The 20,720-nt window shown below is 38.5% G+C and overlaps 1 protein-coding gene across 1 annotated transcript in view; it reads left to right on the top strand.

Annotated features, from left to right (window-relative positions):
• The window catches only part of LOC140227991 (uncharacterized), a 207,218-nt gene that overhangs the window by 73,434 nt on the left and 113,064 nt on the right, over positions 1–20,720 (top strand). Inside the window, exons 7-8 of the mRNA XM_072308389.1 lie at positions 2,236–2,319; positions 15,050–15,199. Coding sequence (XP_072164490.1) covers positions 2,236–2,319; positions 15,050–15,199 — 234 coding nt within the window. The remainder of the gene's footprint in view (positions 1–2,235; positions 2,320–15,049; positions 15,200–20,720) is intronic.

Here is a 20,720-nt window from a genome sequence, read left to right on the forward strand (position 1 = left end):
CCATGTCAATTAGTCGCGGATAGTAGATCTTCATGTCATCAATAAGTGAATCATGCATAAGTGACCATGCACTTTGTCTCTGAATTATCTCGCAAAATCTCGGGTGCTGAGAAGGACATGCACAAAAACCTGCGCGTACGATAAATTTTTGATTTGAGCTCATTAACAGCAGCGTTGCGGTCTGACTGTGGTCGGCCTACCTCGAGCATAATGTCTTCCCCTATATGGGTAAACTTTGACATTGATGATGATGATGATGATGAAGACTGCAGCTGTGACAATAGCGGAGAAGAAGAGGAGGCCCATGAAGTTGAAGGGGAAGATGGGGAGGGAGAGGCAGCGGATGAACCAGAACGTTATCGTGGGGCTGCGCCTTACCGATATGAACCAGCTGCATCTTCCGCTGCCAGTGCAAGAGCGAATGAACATGGCACCAAGTCCGAGAATAGACCCCACAGAAACGATCACCTGGGAAATACAGTGGTATGTGTGGTATGCCCCCATAGTTTAACGTTAGAAAGGACTGTATTCTACATGATTGACACTGTAAGTTGTAACTGTTTGTCTAGTAAGTAGTAGAAGAACAGACCCAGCTCACTCACAAAGTGAGCGGCTACTCCGGCCGCCGCAATCGGGAGCGTCCCAGCCGTGGCCTGGCCTGTCGGCCGGTGCTAACGAGTTCAACTAGTACTAGTAGTAGTAGTCTACTAGTATACTACTACTAGTAGTAGTACTAGTACCACTAGGTCTAGTAGACTAGTAAGTCGTAATAGTAGCAGAATCTTTGGTAGTAGTACAGAGGCTACACTCTATACAATGTACATTTAGGGGGATTAGAGTATGTTACAGGGTGGGTCGTGGCTCCAAAAAAAAGAAAAAGTATTGAGTAAAAAAAAAAAAAGTAAAGAGTATGGAAGTATTAAATCCGATACAATTCAATAAATATTCTTTTGTCCAAAGGCTTAGCCAATAACAATAGTGCAGCGCGGCGCTAGCTATGCGCTCGCTAGCTCGCTAGCTCGCTCCCCCGCCAGCGCTAGCCGCCGGCCGGTGCTATCGCTGCGCTGCGCTAACCTTGCTAGCTCACTGGCTATGGCTAGGCTGGTCGGACAATCGATATCGACGACTCCGATCTTTGACGTCATCACAATTTAGAAGTGATAGTGCGCCGCATGCGGCGAAAGTATAGAAAGTTTTCCAAAACCGAGGAAATTGCATCCATTATGTTAACAAAATAGAACAAACTTCAGAACAATAAAAAACCCCACACGACCACAGAATTACTTAGAATTTAACATTAAATATTATTACATCATTAAGAAAAAAATTTCTAAACCATTTTATTAGGTCTTTAAATGAAAGGTCAAAAGTCAAGTAAAAAATCCTCAAATCCCCAAATACCTGCACTCTTAGACAATATAGCCATTCATCCAGTTAAACCTAGTTCAAGGAAAGTGAACATTCAACACATTTGTGACAAACCTGTCATTTTCTATATTTTGCTAATTATGTGAAACTGACATGACACATTGTGAAGACATTATACTATAGACCTACATTTTATTAGGAGAATCATGCATTATGGCAGAGCCATACCAGTTGCCAATGCAACATTTCTAGTTTTTTTCTTTTCTCATAATTAACATCAAATTGAAAAATAAAACTGTTGCATAAATTTGATAGAGACATTTTTCAAAATTTATTCTACAGGGATTGCTCAAGTAAGATGACACATGTACCTACTATTTGAAAACATCTGAATTGTTGCTCTTATCTTACCACTTGAACTTAAAAACACTGGCAATACCTTTTTTATGGAGTAACATTCTCACTAAGTCTCAGTCGAAGTAAACTTGTGCTTGTTTAATGTATTATAAATGAATAAAGATGTATAGATTTATGTTTCATTCTGAAATTACATTATATTTGAGGTAGGTTTGAGTCATCTTTGCTTTCCTTTTCAAAGGAGGCTTATCATGATATCAGTATTGTTGATGAAAATAACTAGTAAATGATGGAATATTTTCAGAGTATTCTATAATCTTATTCATTGTATGCAGGTATAAAGCTACAGGCAACCAAGTAATTCAGATGCCAATGTAATATGATACTATTCAGTCAAGTACTGCCAGCTTGCTGTTTGGAATTTTTTTTCATTCATTGCATAATGAATGTAATCTATGAGCAATGAATCGTCAGATAATGCACTTCCTTTTCCTGATACTATTTGTTCAGACAGCTGGTGTCTGATATTAGACAACTCAAGGGCCAATCCACTGATCCAGAGACCATCCAAATAGAGGCTGAGGCATGTGCAAGGTATGGTTCATATTATGATATGCAGTCTTTATTTTGAGAAACATTAAATTGACATTTTGTGCGTATGATATTTGCATTTCTCTTTAAGATTCTTTTATATTTTATCTGTTCTGCAGTCATACATGCTATTATGGTCATGATTATTACCTACTGCATCAGCAAATTTCACATTTGTGTAAAAGTGAGAGCAGATCTACAAATGTATGTTGGGTGGTTTCAGTCATTCATGAGTGAATAATCATTTTTTTTATTCAAGCCTTTTCATTTTCTTGAAGTTTGTAAACATAATTTGTTAATAATTCCATTTCCCCGTACCCTGTATCGTAATTAGTCATTCTTGTGTCCTGCCATTTCGTGAAAAATGTTGCAAGTCCCATATCCGTTAATGGACTCAACATGTACAGCCAGTCGGAACTACTGGAACTCTCTCCACAAGTACTGGTACCACGACTTAATGGATACGAACACTTTCCCAGTGAGATTAAACCACAAGAGATGTGGAGAGATTCAAAACTGCTTACAAAATTGTAAGGCAAAGCCACCACTTCTTTCAATACTTCTAGGAAATGTTCAGTCTATATGTAATAAAATGGATGAATTTCACACCAGTGCTTGTTATCTTCATGAATACCGACAAGCATGTCTGCTATGTTTTTCAGAAACTTGGTTGAATCAAACTATCCATGATGGAGAGGTATTATAGCCTTTATACCGAATTTTCATCTGGCAAGATTAGACAGAACAAAGTATTCAGGGAAATCCAGAGATGAAGGTGTCTGCATGTACATTAACCCGCTGAGGACGGGCTGATTTTGCTACAACACTCTGTCACATGGGCAGACTTAAATTATAACTCGATCACACTTGTGCCATTCACTTTTATGTACACTTTATTAAAACAATTTGTGGAGTATTTACAAACCCAAAATCAAGGGGTTGTGACCAACATAAAATACAAAGCCAGAATTCTGTGGGAGATTAATTAAATTGTAATACCACCTATGTTCCACAACTGTGCGAATGGGACTCTGTCTTGGTCCTGCTTCACCTGTGATTTCAACTTATCACTGTATTTCAAATAATTATAACGACTTCACTATCAAATCACCCTCGTTATCACTATCATTATCACTATCACTATCAAACGCAGCACTATTTTCACACCACTGTAGTGCTGATCCTGAGATGACCAGCCTGCACACATGATGGTTATAGCATTCGTCTTCTACTACACTGCTTCCGTTAACCTCAGGGTTCTGTACTGACCCACAATATGGAAGTACCAATATTCGAACTGTGTTCACATTACATTCACCTTGAAATCTCAAAACACATCTTCACATCATTCTAAATCATGTCTATGGGGTGACATACACTGGCGTGGTTCATCTCTCACCTGCGTCGTCCAAAAAGTCACAAATTAATTGTAATTGTAATTGTAATTGTAATTAATTGTAATTGTAGCGAGGGGCGGACACAGTCACTCTGCCGGGAATGCGTCTGCCTGGGAGTAAACTCGGCCTCGGCGCCATCAATGACCAGTGTAATTATGACCAAAATGCCTCTTCGCCCTGTCTGCTGTAAAGTTGCAAAAAGGCTGTTGGAGTACGGCTTCTGGCCGCAAACAAAATTGAGCTCTGGTTAAACTGTATCAAGGCTGAAGGTAAGGTGGACGGCTCCTGGCCGCAAACAAAATTGAGCTCTGGTTAAAATATTGTGCCAACTTTCGCCTGGGTGTGGCAGGTGGATTTCCTGCCATGGAGCTAAATGAGTGTGCTCCCGACGAAATCAAAATGGTATCTGCCACAAAAGGATCAAACTCTACAGTAAAGTGCCTACTCAGCTACGGCACTTATTTTCGAGGCATTTTAAATATTTGATACAATTAAAAGGACAAAAAAAATCTACAACACATTCCCGGTACTGAAGCTATTTTGGTCTTTTCTTTATACACCTAACTATTCATTGACATGCAAAAAATGAACTCGTCTCGGTCATCGATGGCATGGCTCACATAACATTGGCACTTGTCTTAGCACTTTTTCTCTCGCTCATTCACTCTCACTCTTTGTCTCGTTATCCCTGCGCATAAACATGCTTTCCTAGTTGAATGACCAATGTAGATAATATACATGAACCAGCGTGGAAATGCATTTTTAATGTGACACACTCATTTCCCATAGACACATGCACGAGTATACTAGGGACACTTCCTCAACAAATGATACAATTAGACAATCAAAGAGAAATTGTGTACACTGACCATTGAGCTTATGATCGTTTTGCTCCACCCTTTTTATCTTTCGAGAAAATTTATCCAATGTTTCAGATGGTTGTTTATATTCATCTTGGGGGCAGATATAAGAGAAGCTAGTCAGGTAGTTGCTGACCAAATTAGTCGTTTCAAATCTATTTCACCCGACAGCCCAAAATTTGGTATGGGAGACTTTAGCCAATATACACTTGCGTATGAACAGTATGTAACTCAGGAAACTCGTAACAATGCAGTGCTAAATCATTGTTATGGAAATGTCCCCACAGCATGCAAGAGAAAAGCTTGTCCACAGCTGGACGCATCTGATCACAATGTCTTGTTGATACCATTGTATAGACAGAAACTCAAAAGCAAAAAGCCCATAAAAATGGTTCAACGGTGCTGGACCAATGAAGCGGTTGATGAACTCAGAGCCTGTTATGAATTGACGGACTGAGATTTGAACAAAAAAATCTTTGATAAGGACAAGCCATGGGTCACCAGTTCAGTGAAGAAGCCTCTTTGGGAAAAGAGGAAAGCATCTGCAGCTGGAGACCAGGGTTTAGTGAAAGAAGTACAAACTGGATTGACCGGGAGATTAAGTCTTGTAAATTGGCTTACAAATGTAAAATTTAATGCCACTTTTCTCTTTCTGTGAGCATGGGAATGATGACAGGTGAGACAAGACATACTAGAGGTGAAGTTGGTGGTGATGGTCTCATCACACCTGATGGTTTGTGGATATTACTGCTTGTACCTTCCAGATTCATGCATGAGCAGTTTTGTTTCATTTACGAACATTAATCCAGTTTTATAATAATAATAATACAGTCAAACTCGGATACCTCGACGTCGGATAAGCCGAATATCACTTACCTCGGGGGCAAAATGAAAGTCCCGATTGTTCCGATGGAGTTTCCGTGTATTAAAATTCGCGTAGCTCGAAATAGATAACTCGAAGTTCGGTTACTCGAAGGGAAATCTGATGTCCCGATCTTAATTAACTTATTGTTTTTCCCCAGCATGTTGCTCAAATCGAAATTGCAAACATGCATCTCCGATTAAGCGCGCGTGGACAGCGAAGACATGTCACAAATGTTTTCACACTCGATTGTAAATATTCTGAGACCAGAACAATCGCGCGCCCAAGAAGAAATACCCGATACACAGCTGACAAGGAAAATCCCCAACACCTACCAACACACTTACATGGTATGCACATAGCACCCCGTGCCAATGGAGTGCTTTACGATAGCACTACGCGCTGCCCCATCATTTGCTTTTCTTTAACCACTGTGTTTTGATTTTTGATCGAGACAGTCATACCGTGCGCGTAGATTTCTCAACCGTCGGGGCGCACCTGCTTACGTTGACAGTTATATCTTTGCCATTAATCACGCTCCACTGTCAAAAAATCAATCTCCCTCGTAGAGCCTTTTTTTTAACTATTTTTTTTTTTTGCCTTTCACAAAGTTTACTTCCCCGAGAATGCAAGCACTGAAACTTTTTTTTTTTCCAGCAATGCGATTATGAAAATCTGGAAGTATAGGCCGATCACAATGAAGAATAGAATACACAGGGCTCCGCACTAAGTTTTATCGGGCCACCAATATCATTGATTTTTATTTTCTGGTAACAAAAAAAAAAAAATCAGGAAAAACATTAGAAAAACTAAATCGGTCCTACTAAACATAGACAAATTAATATTAAGCATTATTGAAGTGATACCGATGCCCATGTCTAAAACAAATGAATAGAAAATTCAATCATCTTACTCTGTGTTTAAAGATTTGACAAATACATATAGAGATTATTTAAAAAGTTGATGCCCATTATATTGAGGACGTCAAAACTTACGTTTGAAATGAGAAAATGGGAGCATTTGCTGACATTTGTTAGCATCCGACATTTGTTTTAGCATTGTAAAAAGCCGAAAGTTACCGTTATTCATTTTTAAATGTAAAAGCAAACAACCGACATTCATTTTAGAATCTTACGGAGCTGAATACTATCCTAATCCATTTCCAAACGTGAAAGCAAACATCCGCTATTTGTTTTAGCATCTAACTGAGCGGATTAATACCATTAATCATTTCCAAATGTTAAAGCAACAATCTGTTATTTATTTTTGCATCGTATGGAGCAGAATATTACCGTTATTCATTTCAAACATCCGACATTTATTTCATTATCGAACGGAGCCGAATGTTACTGCTGTCCACTTCCGAAAGTGAAATGAATCATCTGACAATTATTTTATCATCGCACGGAGCCGAATGTTACTGTTTTTCATTTTTGAACGTCAAGGCAGACATCAGACATTTTGGACGATGAAACGTATAGCTGAATGTTACTGATATTTATTTCGAAATGTAACGTAGCAAATATCCAATATTTTTTTATCATCGTATGGGGCAGAATGTTACTGCTCTTCACTTCCAAACATGCCAAACGTAAAAGCAATCATTCGACATGTATTTTAGCATCTTCCGGAGCTGAACGCTATTTACATTTACTTTCGAACGTAAAAGCACACATCCGGCATTTATTTTATCAGCGTACGGAGTTGAATATTATTGTTATTCACTTCAGAACATCAAAGCAAACATTCGACATTTATTTTAGCATCTTCCGGAGCTAAATGTTATTGCAATTTACTTTCGAACGTAAAAGCAAACATCCAGCATTTATTTCATCATTGTCAGGAGTTGAATATTATTGTTTCTTTTTTCCGAACGTCAAAGCAAACATCAAACATTAATTTTACCATTTAAACGCAGCTGAATGTTACTGTTATTCATTTCGAAATTTAAAAGCAAACATCAGACAGTTATTTTAGCATCATATGGACATGATGGAGCAGAATATTACTGCTATTTTCTTCCGAACATAAAAACGATTATCTGACATCTATTTTAGCATCTTCCGGAGCCGAATGCTATTGCTATTTACTTTCGAAAGTATAAGGAAACATCCGACATTTATTTAACCATCGTACGGAGTTGAATGTTATTGTTTTTCATTTCCGAACGTCATAGCAAAAATTCGACATTTATTTCAGCGTCTTCCGGAGCCGAATGTTATCCTTATTCATTTCCGAACGCAAAATCAAATATCTAACATTAGTTTTAGCACCATACGGAGCTGAGTCTTATCATTATTCATTTCCAAAAGTATGAGCAAACATCCGACATTTATTTTAGTATCATACCGAGTCGAATATTACCGTCATTCATTTCCACAATTAAACGCAAACCCCTGACATTTATTTTAGCATCTTACGTAGCCGATTGTTACCGCTGTTCATTTTCAAAAGTAAAGGCAAACATCCAATTTTTTTTTTTTTTTTTTTGGTGGCGCGATCGGGCCACCAAAATCTTTATTTCTGAAATTTTGATTTCATTTCCGATTTTCACTGAATTCATTCATATAAAAGTTGATTCAATTCAAATTGACAAGCATGCAAACAATCAGTAGGCACTATAACAGACACCATGTTGAACATCGATAAACGTCGAACATCGATGAACATCGGATAAGTCGAAGAAAATTCGACGTACGCGTACCTCGAAATTCGCGTACGTCGAACCATTTTCTTCAGTCCCGACGAATTCGAGGTATCCGAGTTTGACTGTAATTATTTCATAAGATGGCACTGGTGCTATTCATACAAAAGGACTAGAAAACACAATGACATTAGCAAAACCAGCATAACAGTAACAAAAGAAGAAGAAGAAAAAAAAAATACATGTGATACAGTGATACAATGATTAATAACTGACTGTGTGCGCCTCCATAGTCTAGTGGGATTTGGGGAAAATATGACTGTTAGAGGCATTTTCTAGTACAAGTTGGGAATCAGTCTATTTTGTATAATTCAAGTAAGCTGAATCCAAAAATTCCGGTTACCAAGCAGAATTTTGAGTCTAAGAGTATCTAATTTGCATAAAGACAATGGCTGCCCCAATTCATTGCTTTTTAATGTGTTTCGATGATCTAATTTTCATAAAATCTCCCTAGACATGCAGAAATAATAATAATAATTTCAGAAATTAAGGTGCAAAGACAATAGCTAGGCCATCAATTGTTCATAACTTTCACTTATATATGCAAATTAAGAAGTGAAATATGCAAATTAGGAGTTGCCGCTGATACAGTAATGCATTACCGCATATATATGCACATGTATAGTACCTACGTGTTCACTTCTGTTTTTAATCATTTTAACAAGTTATCGGGCAAACAAAAAGTAGTTGGTGTCACTAGAGTCGAATCAAAATTAATCAATTTAAAAGAATTCAATCAATTCAAAAGAAATGAATTCCACTTATGCAAATATCTATGCAAATTGGTATACAAGAGGATACATAGCTGGCAGGATTCTAGGTTCTACAACTCATTGCCGCAATATATGGATATGAATCATAATTCTGATGATAGTTATACCCCCACCCACACATAGTGTGTAGGGGGTATATAGGAATCACTCTGAGGTCGGGTGGCCGGTCGGTCAGTCGGGCGGTCAGTCCGTTGCAAAATCTTGTGGATCGAACTCCTCTCTCATTTTTTGAGCAATTGACCCCAAATTTGGCATGTGTGACTGCTATCACAGGCAGATGTGCAAGACACCTTTTTCGTTAGTATTGCATAATGAGTTGCCATGGCAACGGCAAATTTGAAAAAAAAATATTACAAAATGTTGTGGATCAAACTCCTCTCTCATTTTTTGAGCAGTTGACTCCAAATTTGGCATGTGTGACCGCTATCAAAGGTAGATGTGCAAGATACCTTTTTTGTTAGTATCGCATAATAAGTTGCCATGGCAATGGCATATTTTCATAAAATCTTGTGGATCGAACTATTTTCTCATTTTTTGAGCAATTAACTTCAAATTTGGCAGGTGTGACTGCTATCACAGGCAGATGTGCAAGACGCCTTTTTCATGAGTATTTCATAATGCGTTGCCATGGCAACGGCAGATTTTCACAAAAATCCTACAAAATGTTGTGGATCAAACTACTCTCTCAGTTTTGTAGCAATTCAGTTTGAATTTGGGATATGCGATCAATGTAATGTATGGTTGTGCAAAATACATTTGATGTATGTGTTAATAAATAGTTGCCATATCAACAAGTTTTTTTACCAATCATACAAAAATGTGTGGATTATCCTAACTACTTCAGTTTTTAAGCATTTGGCTTGAAAATTGGCTCATGTGACCTTTATGGTACATAGATGTGCATACTTACTCTTTTGTCATTGTTGGTCAATGCGTTACCATGGTAACAGCATAGTTTGAATGAAAATCATACGGAAATATTGCGGATTCAGTTAACTCCCTTTCAGTCTTAGAGCATTTGACTTGAAATTTGGAACACATGACCACTATAGTATATAGATGTGCAAACTTAATCTTTCGTCAGTGGTGAACAATGCGTTGCCATGGTAACAGCTTATTTTTACCAAAAAGCATACAAAGATATTGCGGATTCAGCTAACTCCTTCAGTCTTTGAGCATTTGGCTTGTAATTTGGCACATGTGACCACTATAGCATATAGATGTGCAAACTTGATTTTTCGTCAGTGGTGAACAATGTGTTGCCATGGTAACAGCATCTTTTCACTAAAATGCATACAAAAATATTGTGGATTCAGGTAACTACCTCAGTCTCTGAGCATTTAGCTTGAAATTTGGCACACCTGACCACTATAGTATGTAGATGTGCATACATAATCTTTCGTCATTGTTGATCAATATGTTGCCATGGTAACAGCATATTTTGAATGAAAATCATCCAAAAATATTGTGGTTTCATACAACTCCCTCAGTCTTTGAGCATTCGGCTTGAAATTTGGCACATGTGACCACTATAGCATATACATGTGCAAACATGATTTTTCGTCAGTGATGAACAATTTGTTGCCATGGTAACAGCATCTTTTCACTAAAATGCATACAAAAATATTGTGGATTCAGGTAACTACCTCAGTCTTTGAGCATTTAGCTTGAAATTTGGCACACCTGGCCACTATGGTAGTACATAGATGTGCAAACTTAACCTTTTGTTTTTGTTGATCAATGTGTTTCCACGGTAACAGCATATTTTGAATGAAAATCATACACAAATATTGTGGACTCAAGTAACTCCCGCCGTCTTTGAGCATTTAGCTTGAAATTTGGCACATGCAACCACTATAGTACAGAGATATGCAAACTTCATATTTCATCATTGTTGAACAATGCATTTTGAATTTTAACAGTGCATTTTGAATGAAAATCATACAAACATTTCAATTCTCCTAACTCTCTCTGTTTAAGAGCATTTTGGCTTCAAATTTGGCACATGTTGCCTCTACATTACCTATATGTGCAAAAAAATCTTTTGTCAGTGTTGAAAATGTATTGCCATGGTAACAGTATATTTTGAATGAAAATGATATACTTATATTGTGAATTCAACAAAGCCCCTCAGCCTTTTAGCATTTAGCTTGAAATTTGGCACATGTGACGGCTATGATATATATATAGTTGTGCAAACTTCATTTTTCTTAATGTCCAACATTATGTTGCCATGGTAACACAATCTTTAATGAAAGCCATATAAATCGTCAGTTTATTTATCTTGCTCACTCAGCTTTTGAGCACTTGACTTGAGATGTGGGACATTTGACTAACAGTGAGCAATACATTTATTCACTGTTGAACAGTGCATTGCCATGGTAACATTTTTTTTCCATTAAAAAGTAAAAAAATTAATCCTGGTTGAGCTAATTCCCTCAGTTGTGGGTGGGGGTATATTAATCACAATGAGTGATAATTCTAGTTATCATTGTATCAAGACTGGTTCACGATTCCTCGTGTGATAAAGAGATACAAGAACCAACTTCAAGTATTAGAATAAAAACATGCATGTAATTTGCATAATGAATTATGCAAATATTTTCCATTTTCTCAACATATTTTCCCCTAAAACAAAGTTTTGCTATTAAAATGTACCTTGGCTTAGTGAAAAATAGATATGCTATTGGTCAAACAAAGTGTACATAGCGTCATCTGAGTCTGAGGAAAATCAAGTACTGGAATCAACCAATTCAGAATACAAAAATGAATAACAATCTTGGCAATACCATATGCAAATTGGTATGCAAGAGGTTAACAGTACTATGACAGGCGTCGAGATTCTACAACACATTACCGCGATATATGAATCTGAATCATTATAGTTATAATATCAAGACATAAGTTGATGATTCTTTTGTGATAAGGAGATACAAGAAGAAAAACAGCTATTAGAAATACCCTAATAATCTAATTTGCATAATGAATTATAAAAATAGTTGGCCATTTCTATGGATATATTCCCCAAAACAAAGTCTTGCTATCAAAATGTACCTTGGCATACAGCTAAGTTATCACGCAAACAAGTTGCACATAATGATGTCGTCAGAGTCCGAAGTAACTCAAGTACTGGAATCAATCAATAAAGGAAAACTGAATGATACTAAAAGGAAATAAGTTTGCAAATTGATATTCAAGAGGCCGTAGACCAGGCAGGTTTCGAGACTCTACAACGCACTGCCGCAATACATGAATATGTTTCATAACAGTTATAACATCAAGACCTGTTAATGATTCCTGGTGTAATTTAGAGATGAAAAAATTAACTGCAACTACTAAACAACACACATCTATTATCTCATTTGCATGATAAATTATGCAAATATTCACCAATTTTCTATGCATATTAACTACCAAAACAAGGTCTTGCCATCAAAGTTATTGGGCAATCACATCACTATACATTACTCTATGGATTAGTGCAAGGTCACTTTATCCTTCCCTGTACTTTGTCGTTTTCATTGGATAGATTGGTTTATAATGATTTTCAATCTGTTGAATTTAATATCAAGTGGCAACTTTCATAAATCTCGTCATAATATAGGTTTTTTTAATCTATCTCTTCACCCACTCTGCAGGCTCAAGCAACAACAACAAAATGTATGAAAAATCCTGGTATCTCGGACAGTGTCGGAAACAGAAACGAAGGATGAACTTTGTAATTCTAGTCATCAACACCTTTATATTTTGGCTGAAAAGAAAAATAATCTTAGTCGAAAAGTCTGTTTCTCAATCGAGCTAAATTGATCTACATTCATGCAAGGTTTCCATCATCACATTGTTGCTAACATGCACACACTGCTGTACATCGTAGCCCTGATTTGTGACATTTGCATCAAAATGTTCTGCATTGGTTTCGCATGCACATGAAATCATCTCAAGGCAACTTTGCAGGATTGGAGCTAGATATATTAGTTGTACAGGCTGTAGACCAGATCAAAACGTTCCCATCCATTGTCTACTGGTGAAGAAAGATCAGGTCTGGCACAGTGAGCAGGATTTTCTTCTTTTTTTATCTTTTTTAAAAAATACAGGAGTATTGTCGTTGAGCTGCTTCTGCGAGCGTTCAGTATACTTTTGTCGGTAAAATGGCGGAACACATTTTGTGCCAAACAAGCTTGTGTGATGCATCTTTTGAATCGAATATAAGTTTATTCTTATAAAGACGACTGATAACAACCATGTTCTTGGAACCCTTTAGTTTTCTTCTCGTACAAGCAGCATCCTTGATGATTGTGAGTCATTGATCACTTGCTTTAGTAAGAGTGCTACTATCAGTATCAGTCTGGCAGAAAAAGCACGACTCCAGTATCTACGGAAGAAGGCCTCTTTAAGGTAGCTATCGGATCAATGTTATATCTCGAGGGAATGAAAGTAACTTCATGTTCGCAAGGTGGTGGAAAACCCGGGTCCTCCATGAAAAGATCCATATCCTATTTCTTAATAATAATAAAAATCTAGAAAATACGTGTTTGAAACTCACAATTTCTGTGGATGAGCAGCCATTTTGTTTATGCAAATAAGATGGTCAAGATCGGTGAATTTCGCTTCGGAACTGGAGTTTTCCTAACCCTCAAAACCTTAAAGTCTACATATTTAGTGTTTAACTTGCCTCTCAAGTAAAACATTGTAACAATTACTCTTCCAGTGTTAGTATATATTTATCTGCATATTTCAGTACTAATTTGCATAATCATGAATAGAATATACTATTTACCATCTGAGAAATGTTTATCCCTCAAATTGCTACTTCTATTCTATGTACAAAATATCAAATCACTTTTTTTTCCAGCTCGTTTGCAAAGAATTTCTAGAAAACCTGTGTTCGATACTGACAATTTCTATGGCTGGGCAGTTTATTCCAAAGGGTGGGGGCAATGGCAGAGAAGGCTCGGTCACCATAACAGGTTTTTGTACATGGGCCATGAAGTAATTGGAGAGAGGAAGATGAACGGAGTGGTCTGGCAGAAGAGGAGGAGCGAAGAGAGACTAGGTTTTGAAGATACGTGGGTGCAAGATTACATGTGATTTTGTACGTCAGAAGTAGGATCTTGAAAGTAATACGTGAATGGACTGGTAGCCAATGGAGTGAGCGGAGAACAGGAGATATATGGTCATGTCTCCTACTAAGGGAGACTAATCTAGGGCTGATTTTGACAAAGAGGGAGGCCAGCAAGGAGGGAGTTGCAGTAGTCCAGATGAGAGGAGACGAAGGCATGGATGAGCCGCTCAGCTGATGATTGATCAAGCAATGCCTGATCTTCCCTATTTTGAAAATACCCCAAGATACAGACTTACAGATGTTTGTGATATGGTGTTTAAGAGTTAAGTGTTTGTCCAAAGGAAAGCCAAGTTTTCCTCCATTATCTAAAATTCCACTTTGAGTAATTCCATGTTTTAAACCATTTTGTAGTGTCATATCTCCTGTGAAGACATAGCTATTTGATATATCAGTTTAAAGGGGCTGTACAGTACTGGTTGAGGTGGGGATTCATGTTTTGGACATTCTTAAGTGAGATAATGAGAAACCTCTTATGAAATATGAAAAAGCATGTAATTTTAAGAAGGATTCAACGTTTATTTGATGAAAATTGGTTTTCAAATGGCTGAGATATCCCAAAAAGTGATAATAATAAAAGGCGACAGGCCACAACTTTATTAGGATCTCTTTGTTTCACCTTGTTTTTGCATATCTCGGCCATTTCAAAACTGATTTTCATCAAATCAACTTTTGATACCCCTTAGAATTACATGCTTTTTGACATCTCATAGAGTGGTTTCTGAATATCTCGCAAAACGTTAAATGCTAAATCCTCGCCTCGACCAGAACTGTACACACCCTTTAAGCTTATGATACAAATTTTCTGATGCATGCAATACTGCACATTTAAATTTTGTCATCTCCACCTGAAACTGTTGTGCTGTTTCAAATTTTTTAGGCCTGTACCATTTCTACTATCAAACTTCTATGTGATCTTATATCAGCCAAAGGCTGAGAATGTTTTTGTTGTCTATAGTATTTCAATGTAAAATTTATATGTATGTTGACATTTTGATTGTATTTCATTCCTTTCCAGAGTATTTGGAAATACATGTATGACGTCTCTAACTTTGATGGACTTTCTGAGTGCTGTGGGACAACTCAAATTTCGGGGGACATCAGGCTTATTTAGATTGCCGCAAGCTAGCATCATGAAGAAGAAAAGTGGCACAGAGCAAACAGTTGGGTAAGTATGCACAGTGTTGAACTTGGCCAGCCCTGTACTGTTTTGATTTAATGATCAAGTAATCACGGAGTACAAAATATGTGACCCACTACAACAAAAGGATCCGAAAGTAAAGGGAGGTCAATTTTCTGAAAATGACATGACATTATTCCCTTACTCTTCTGTTCTAATTTCATATATAACAAGACTCATAAATATACTCAGTTGCGGAGTTATTGATGATTTTATGAGACCATGTTGAGTGGTCTAGGAAATCAGCGTTTCTAGAAAACCACCTTCAAAGTTTTCTTTCCAGCACAATTGTGATCAAGGGGAGGTAAGACAGTTGTCACCTTTTGACAATAGAAGGTCCGCTCATAGCGACCTCCGTGATGTTCATTCAAGCTTAGTGCCAGCGGTCTACACATGTTAAATCAGTAGCCAGGATGCCACGCACTGACCAGTAAGGTCACTCCCTCGTTGCTAGGGGCGGAGTCTATATGCGGCACTTAACTTAAATCTTCGGAAATGTTTCTGTTCCATTGAAAGTCAGAAAATCATGGCCCAAAAAAAAACAAAAAAAAACGCTAATTTCTTGCCTTTCCTTTTGATCATTTAGCTCCGAAATTTTGGCAGATGATAGACAAAACGTTAGACTATAACATTATGCCAACAACAGAAATTCAGCGGTTTTGACCGATTTTGATTATTTGACTTCAATCTTGATTTTCTCGGCTCAGCCGTCTTGAACATGACAATCATGTCATTGTGTACCTACAACAGTACAAACCATCTGTCCACTTTCCTTATACATGCTAATACTCACACGTGCTGCACACTGCAACCAAGCTAAATGCAACATGAAAACCGTGTTCGTTACCTTCCTCCAAGCCCCTGCATGTTGGCTCTCACATCCTCTTTCTGCCCACAATGCCTTCTGAGTTTTTGAGCTTCCCGATCTGTCAGTTTTTCTTAGTTCCTTAGTCTCCAGATTAGATCTTTCCTTTTGTGTACAAGGGCTAGCTTTCTTTTCTTCTTTGTTCAGGGCAGGTTAACTGGTTCTAGCGGTTTTATCAGCCTTTTGATTGTCTCTTAGTAAGCGATCATAGCGTTTTGCCCGTAAGTTTCTACATGTACGATTTCTGTGTAAGTTTTTACATTACACATTTTTTGATCATTCAATTTTTAATTGGACCTTATTTTTCTTGTTATGTTTACTAGCCTATCACAGTTACTTGTGCAGTACAAAGAAAGTGTCTATCCCAATAAAGGACAAACTTATGACATTTTGCAGTTATAACTTATAACTTTTGCAGTTATGAACCATAGCTATGAACCATAGTCACTGTTGTGGAGAAAAAGGACAAGGGAAATAACAAACAGCTCCAGCCAGAATATGACTTCAATTTCTGGGTTATCTGGTCAGCTTAAAGTGGATATTCTACCAGTCTGTTGCCTCCACATGCTGCCATAACAGATACTCTTTGTACTGTTCTTTCTTCCCAATGTTGACCCCCTTTGCCAGAGGGTGCCAGTTTCGGAGCCAATTCTCACCTTTGAGCTACAATGGTATCAGCGGGATTTTTCTAACCAAGGAGAAACCCATATCTTACCCCCAGCCAGTGATTACCACTGAATGCTTCTTTTCAGGGGTGGAGCACAATGTATCAGGAGAAGACAGAGTCAGGATTGTGGGACCAGTCTTACCCTCTGCCACATATCAGTCGGCTGGAATTTCAAGCCGTGATGATTGCATGCAGACACTTCTGGCCACTTCTAATGGGCAAGGTAATCGTAATTCAGACTGATAATGTGATTTTCATTAGTGGCATACATCAGCTGGCAAGGTGGAACACATTCCCTTGTACTGATTCAACAAGCATTCCTCTTTTGGAAATGGTGCCAAGGTCATGGCATTTTCCCCACAGCAGCATATCTGCCAGGCCAGGAAAATGTAATAGCAGACTTTCTGTTGAGGGGAAAGGAGTTGCCTTCAGAATGGATGTTGCATCCAGAGGTTATGGAGCTGATACAGATCACCAGTCTAGATTGATCTGTTTGTATCAAGTCTCAATCACCAGCTCCACCAGCATGGGCAAGGGATCCATACACATGGCAGATGGATGCATGAGGGACTCATTGGGGAGGGCTCATAGGTTATGCCTTCCCTCCATCAATGTTCCTCCCCAGGGTGATCTGTAAGGTGAAGGAAACATGGGCATCCTCAATCCTAGTAGCCTCTTGGTGGCCAAATGTGCATTGTTTCTTTTTGAGCTCCTGGCACTGTGATAGTGCCCCCTCTGAATCTACTGACTCATCCAGACTTAATTGGACAGCCCCTATTACTGAAGAGAGACACAAATCCAGCTTGGCTACACCTGACTGTGTGGCTTTTCTGTGGTCAGAAAGTAGAAATGCAGGTCCATCAGAGAGGACAACATACTTTATTGCCCACAGCCAACAGAGCTTCTACCACAGAATCCTGTTACTCTCTTCTCTAACAGAGTATTTCAAGTGGTGCAAAAAACACAATGCAAACCCTTGTACCACTCCCTTGAACGTGATAGGAGACTTCTTCGTTCACCTTTTTAACTCACCTCAGCCGAAGGCTCAAGTGAGCTATTGCGGTTGCTCTTTGTCCAGCATTCGTTGTCCGTCGTGCATGGTGCATAAACTTTTTATGCCTCCACCAGGAAGTGGTGCCGGAGGCATTATGTTTTCGGGTTGTCCGTCCATCCTCCCATCCGTCCGTCCTTCCGTCCGTCCGTAATGAATTTTGTGGACAGCAAAACTATCAAAACCTTTTGAGGTATCCTAATGAAACTTGGCATGTATGTGTATTTTGGGGTGAAGTTGTGCCTATCAACTTTTGGATGCACATGCTCAAGGTCAAAGGTCAAGGTCAAATACATAAAATTTCACTATTTCCACCATATCTATGCAATGCGTGAAGATATTTTCTTGAAACTTAGTGTATACATGTATTACCCAATTAAGATTCTCTGGTGAAAGTTTGGGGTCATGAGGTCAAAAGGTCAAGTAAAAATAGTAAAACTTCACTTTTTTCTCCGTACCTTGGAAATTGTTCAAGGTATCTTCATGGAGCATAGTATCATATACATGTACTGGCTGGCAGTGATTATCTATAGAATTTAGGGTTCATGGGGTCAAAGGTCAGGGGTCAAAGGTCAAGGGCAACACTTCAAAATTTTACTATTTCCCTCATGTTTATGCAATGCCTGCAGGATTATTATTTTTTTTTACACTTGGTGTATGCATGTCTAACCTATTAGAGATTCTCTGGATAGTTATTTTTTTCCTTTCTTTTTTTGCCTCAAAGGTCAAAAGGTCAAAGATCAAGTGAAAGTGCTGAACTAACTTTTTCCTCCATATCTCGGAAGTGGCTCAAGTTATCTTGAAACTTACTACATATTTATGCATGTTCTGCCTGACAGTGATTATCTTCTGAATTTTAAGGTCACAGGCCAGATGAAAATGGTAACAATTTACTATTCAATACAGAAATTGCACTTTTCTCCATACCTTGAAAATTGCTCAATGCATAAACGTATGAATGGGTCAAAGTCAAGTTAAAGTCCTTAAATCCCCAAATACATGCTCTCCTATTCATCCAATTAAACCTAGGTCAAGGAAGGTGAACATTCAACACATTTGTGACAAACTTGTCATTTTAATATTTTGCCAATATTGTGAAAATGTAATCACACATTTTCCACATGTACTATCTAGACCTATTAGGAGAATCATGCATTATGGCGGAGGCATACCAGTCGCCATAGCGACATTTCTAGTTACATTTTCATCTCCTTCCTGAGAACCCCATGACCGATTTTCACCACCTTTCACCAAATTTGGCAGGTAGCATCCCTAGGGGGATAGGATCTCAATTTGTTTAAATGGGCACCATGTCCGTCCTGGGGGGCCCCCGGGGGGCCCAAACCCCCCCAAATTAAGGAATCTTAAAAAAATCTTCTCTGGAACCAGAAGTGATAAAGCAAACTTGATACCATGAGTTTAGTTCCAAGTTTGTTTATTGCAGATCTAGGGCTGCCCCCCCCCCCACCCTCTTGGAGTGGGGGGAGACCTAAATTGTACATTTTCATCTTCTTGCTGAAAACAACATAACAGATTTTCACCAATCTTGGCAAGTAGCATTTTTAGGGGGATAGGATCTCTCAGTGTTTAAATGGGCACCATGCTTTCCTTGGGGGCCCCAGGGGGCTCAAACTTCCTAAATAAAGGAATATCCAATAATATTCTCTCTAGAATCATAAGTGATAGAGCTTTAAGTCTTTTTTTTTCCAAACTGCATAGTTGAACCTTCTATTTAGTACAATGTACTTGGCTGGTATTTTTACCAGTGTGATGGAATATGCAAATGACACCATGCCCCCAGCTCTCAAAGCTGCCACTGCCCCAAGTTTCGGATGTTCTACAGGTAAGAGTCTGCAAGAATGCATGGAAGGTGAACTTGCGATACTCGGGTGAGGTGAGACCTCCGGGTCTCTTGTTTGATAATGAGTTAGTGATGTGGTCAATTTGTGCATATCGCATAGAAGTAGTGCATGAAGGATTCAATGCTGGAATTTGTACATTGAATGCCCTTTCATTGTCCCAGTTGTTCAAGGTATTTCTCTTGGTAAGCCTTAGATCTCCTACTAGGAATCTGCTCACTTCCTTGAGTCTGCATAAAGTTCTAGAGACTTCAGCGAAGCCCCCCTTTGAGCCTTTAGCTAAAGAATCCCTCATAGATGTGGCCATTAAAACAGTATTCCTAGTGGCTATAGGTTCAGGGCATAGGTGGAGTACTATGCTCTTTTTACAACTGCTGGTCATATACTGTGGAGGTATTGTGGCTGAGAGGATAGGAGCGCATGTCTCTGAATCACGTGAGCATGGTTTAGGTTTGTGGGTTCAAGCCCAACGAAGCCCAGCACATTTGCCCTTCAGCAAGGCACTTTGTCCATACTGCTGCTCTCTACCTTCTCTAGGAGTATAAATGAGTACCGCTACGATGAAAATGTTGGTTTATCAGATTGTGCACTCCCAAGATTCCTAGGGAATGGAGAGTGAGCACTGTTAGTGCAAATTGGTGATCAGTTCTTGTGCAGAATTATTGAAATTCTGATAAGAAAACACATCAGAACGTGTCCTAGTCCTTCGTAACCTTATGAACAGCTTTATGAAATACCCCCGTGGTTGGAGATTATGTACACCTATCCATTGACCAGGGTAACAATAATATAATATGGACTGGCCTTGAGGGCAACAAATGTCGTATCCCCCGAAAGCAGGCAGTCCATATTCTTATTATTACCCATTTCCGGCATTTCAGGCATCTTCGAGCAGTAACTTAAATCATTACAATGTAAACTTCCCAATTTACTGTAACAAAATCCACTCGGCGCCAGGTCAAACCCTACACCACTGAGCACAATTCAGGTACTCAGCGTGCTCACATAGTCGCAACAATCGTCCCCCTTTTTTCGTGCTAACGTATGGGAATTTGCCCACTGTCGCG

Source organism: Diadema setosum, chromosome 4 (genome assembly GCF_964275005.1).
Source record: "Diadema setosum chromosome 4, eeDiaSeto1, whole genome shotgun sequence".
NCBI classification, from domain to species: domain Eukaryota; kingdom Metazoa; phylum Echinodermata; class Echinoidea; order Diadematoida; family Diadematidae; genus Diadema; species Diadema setosum.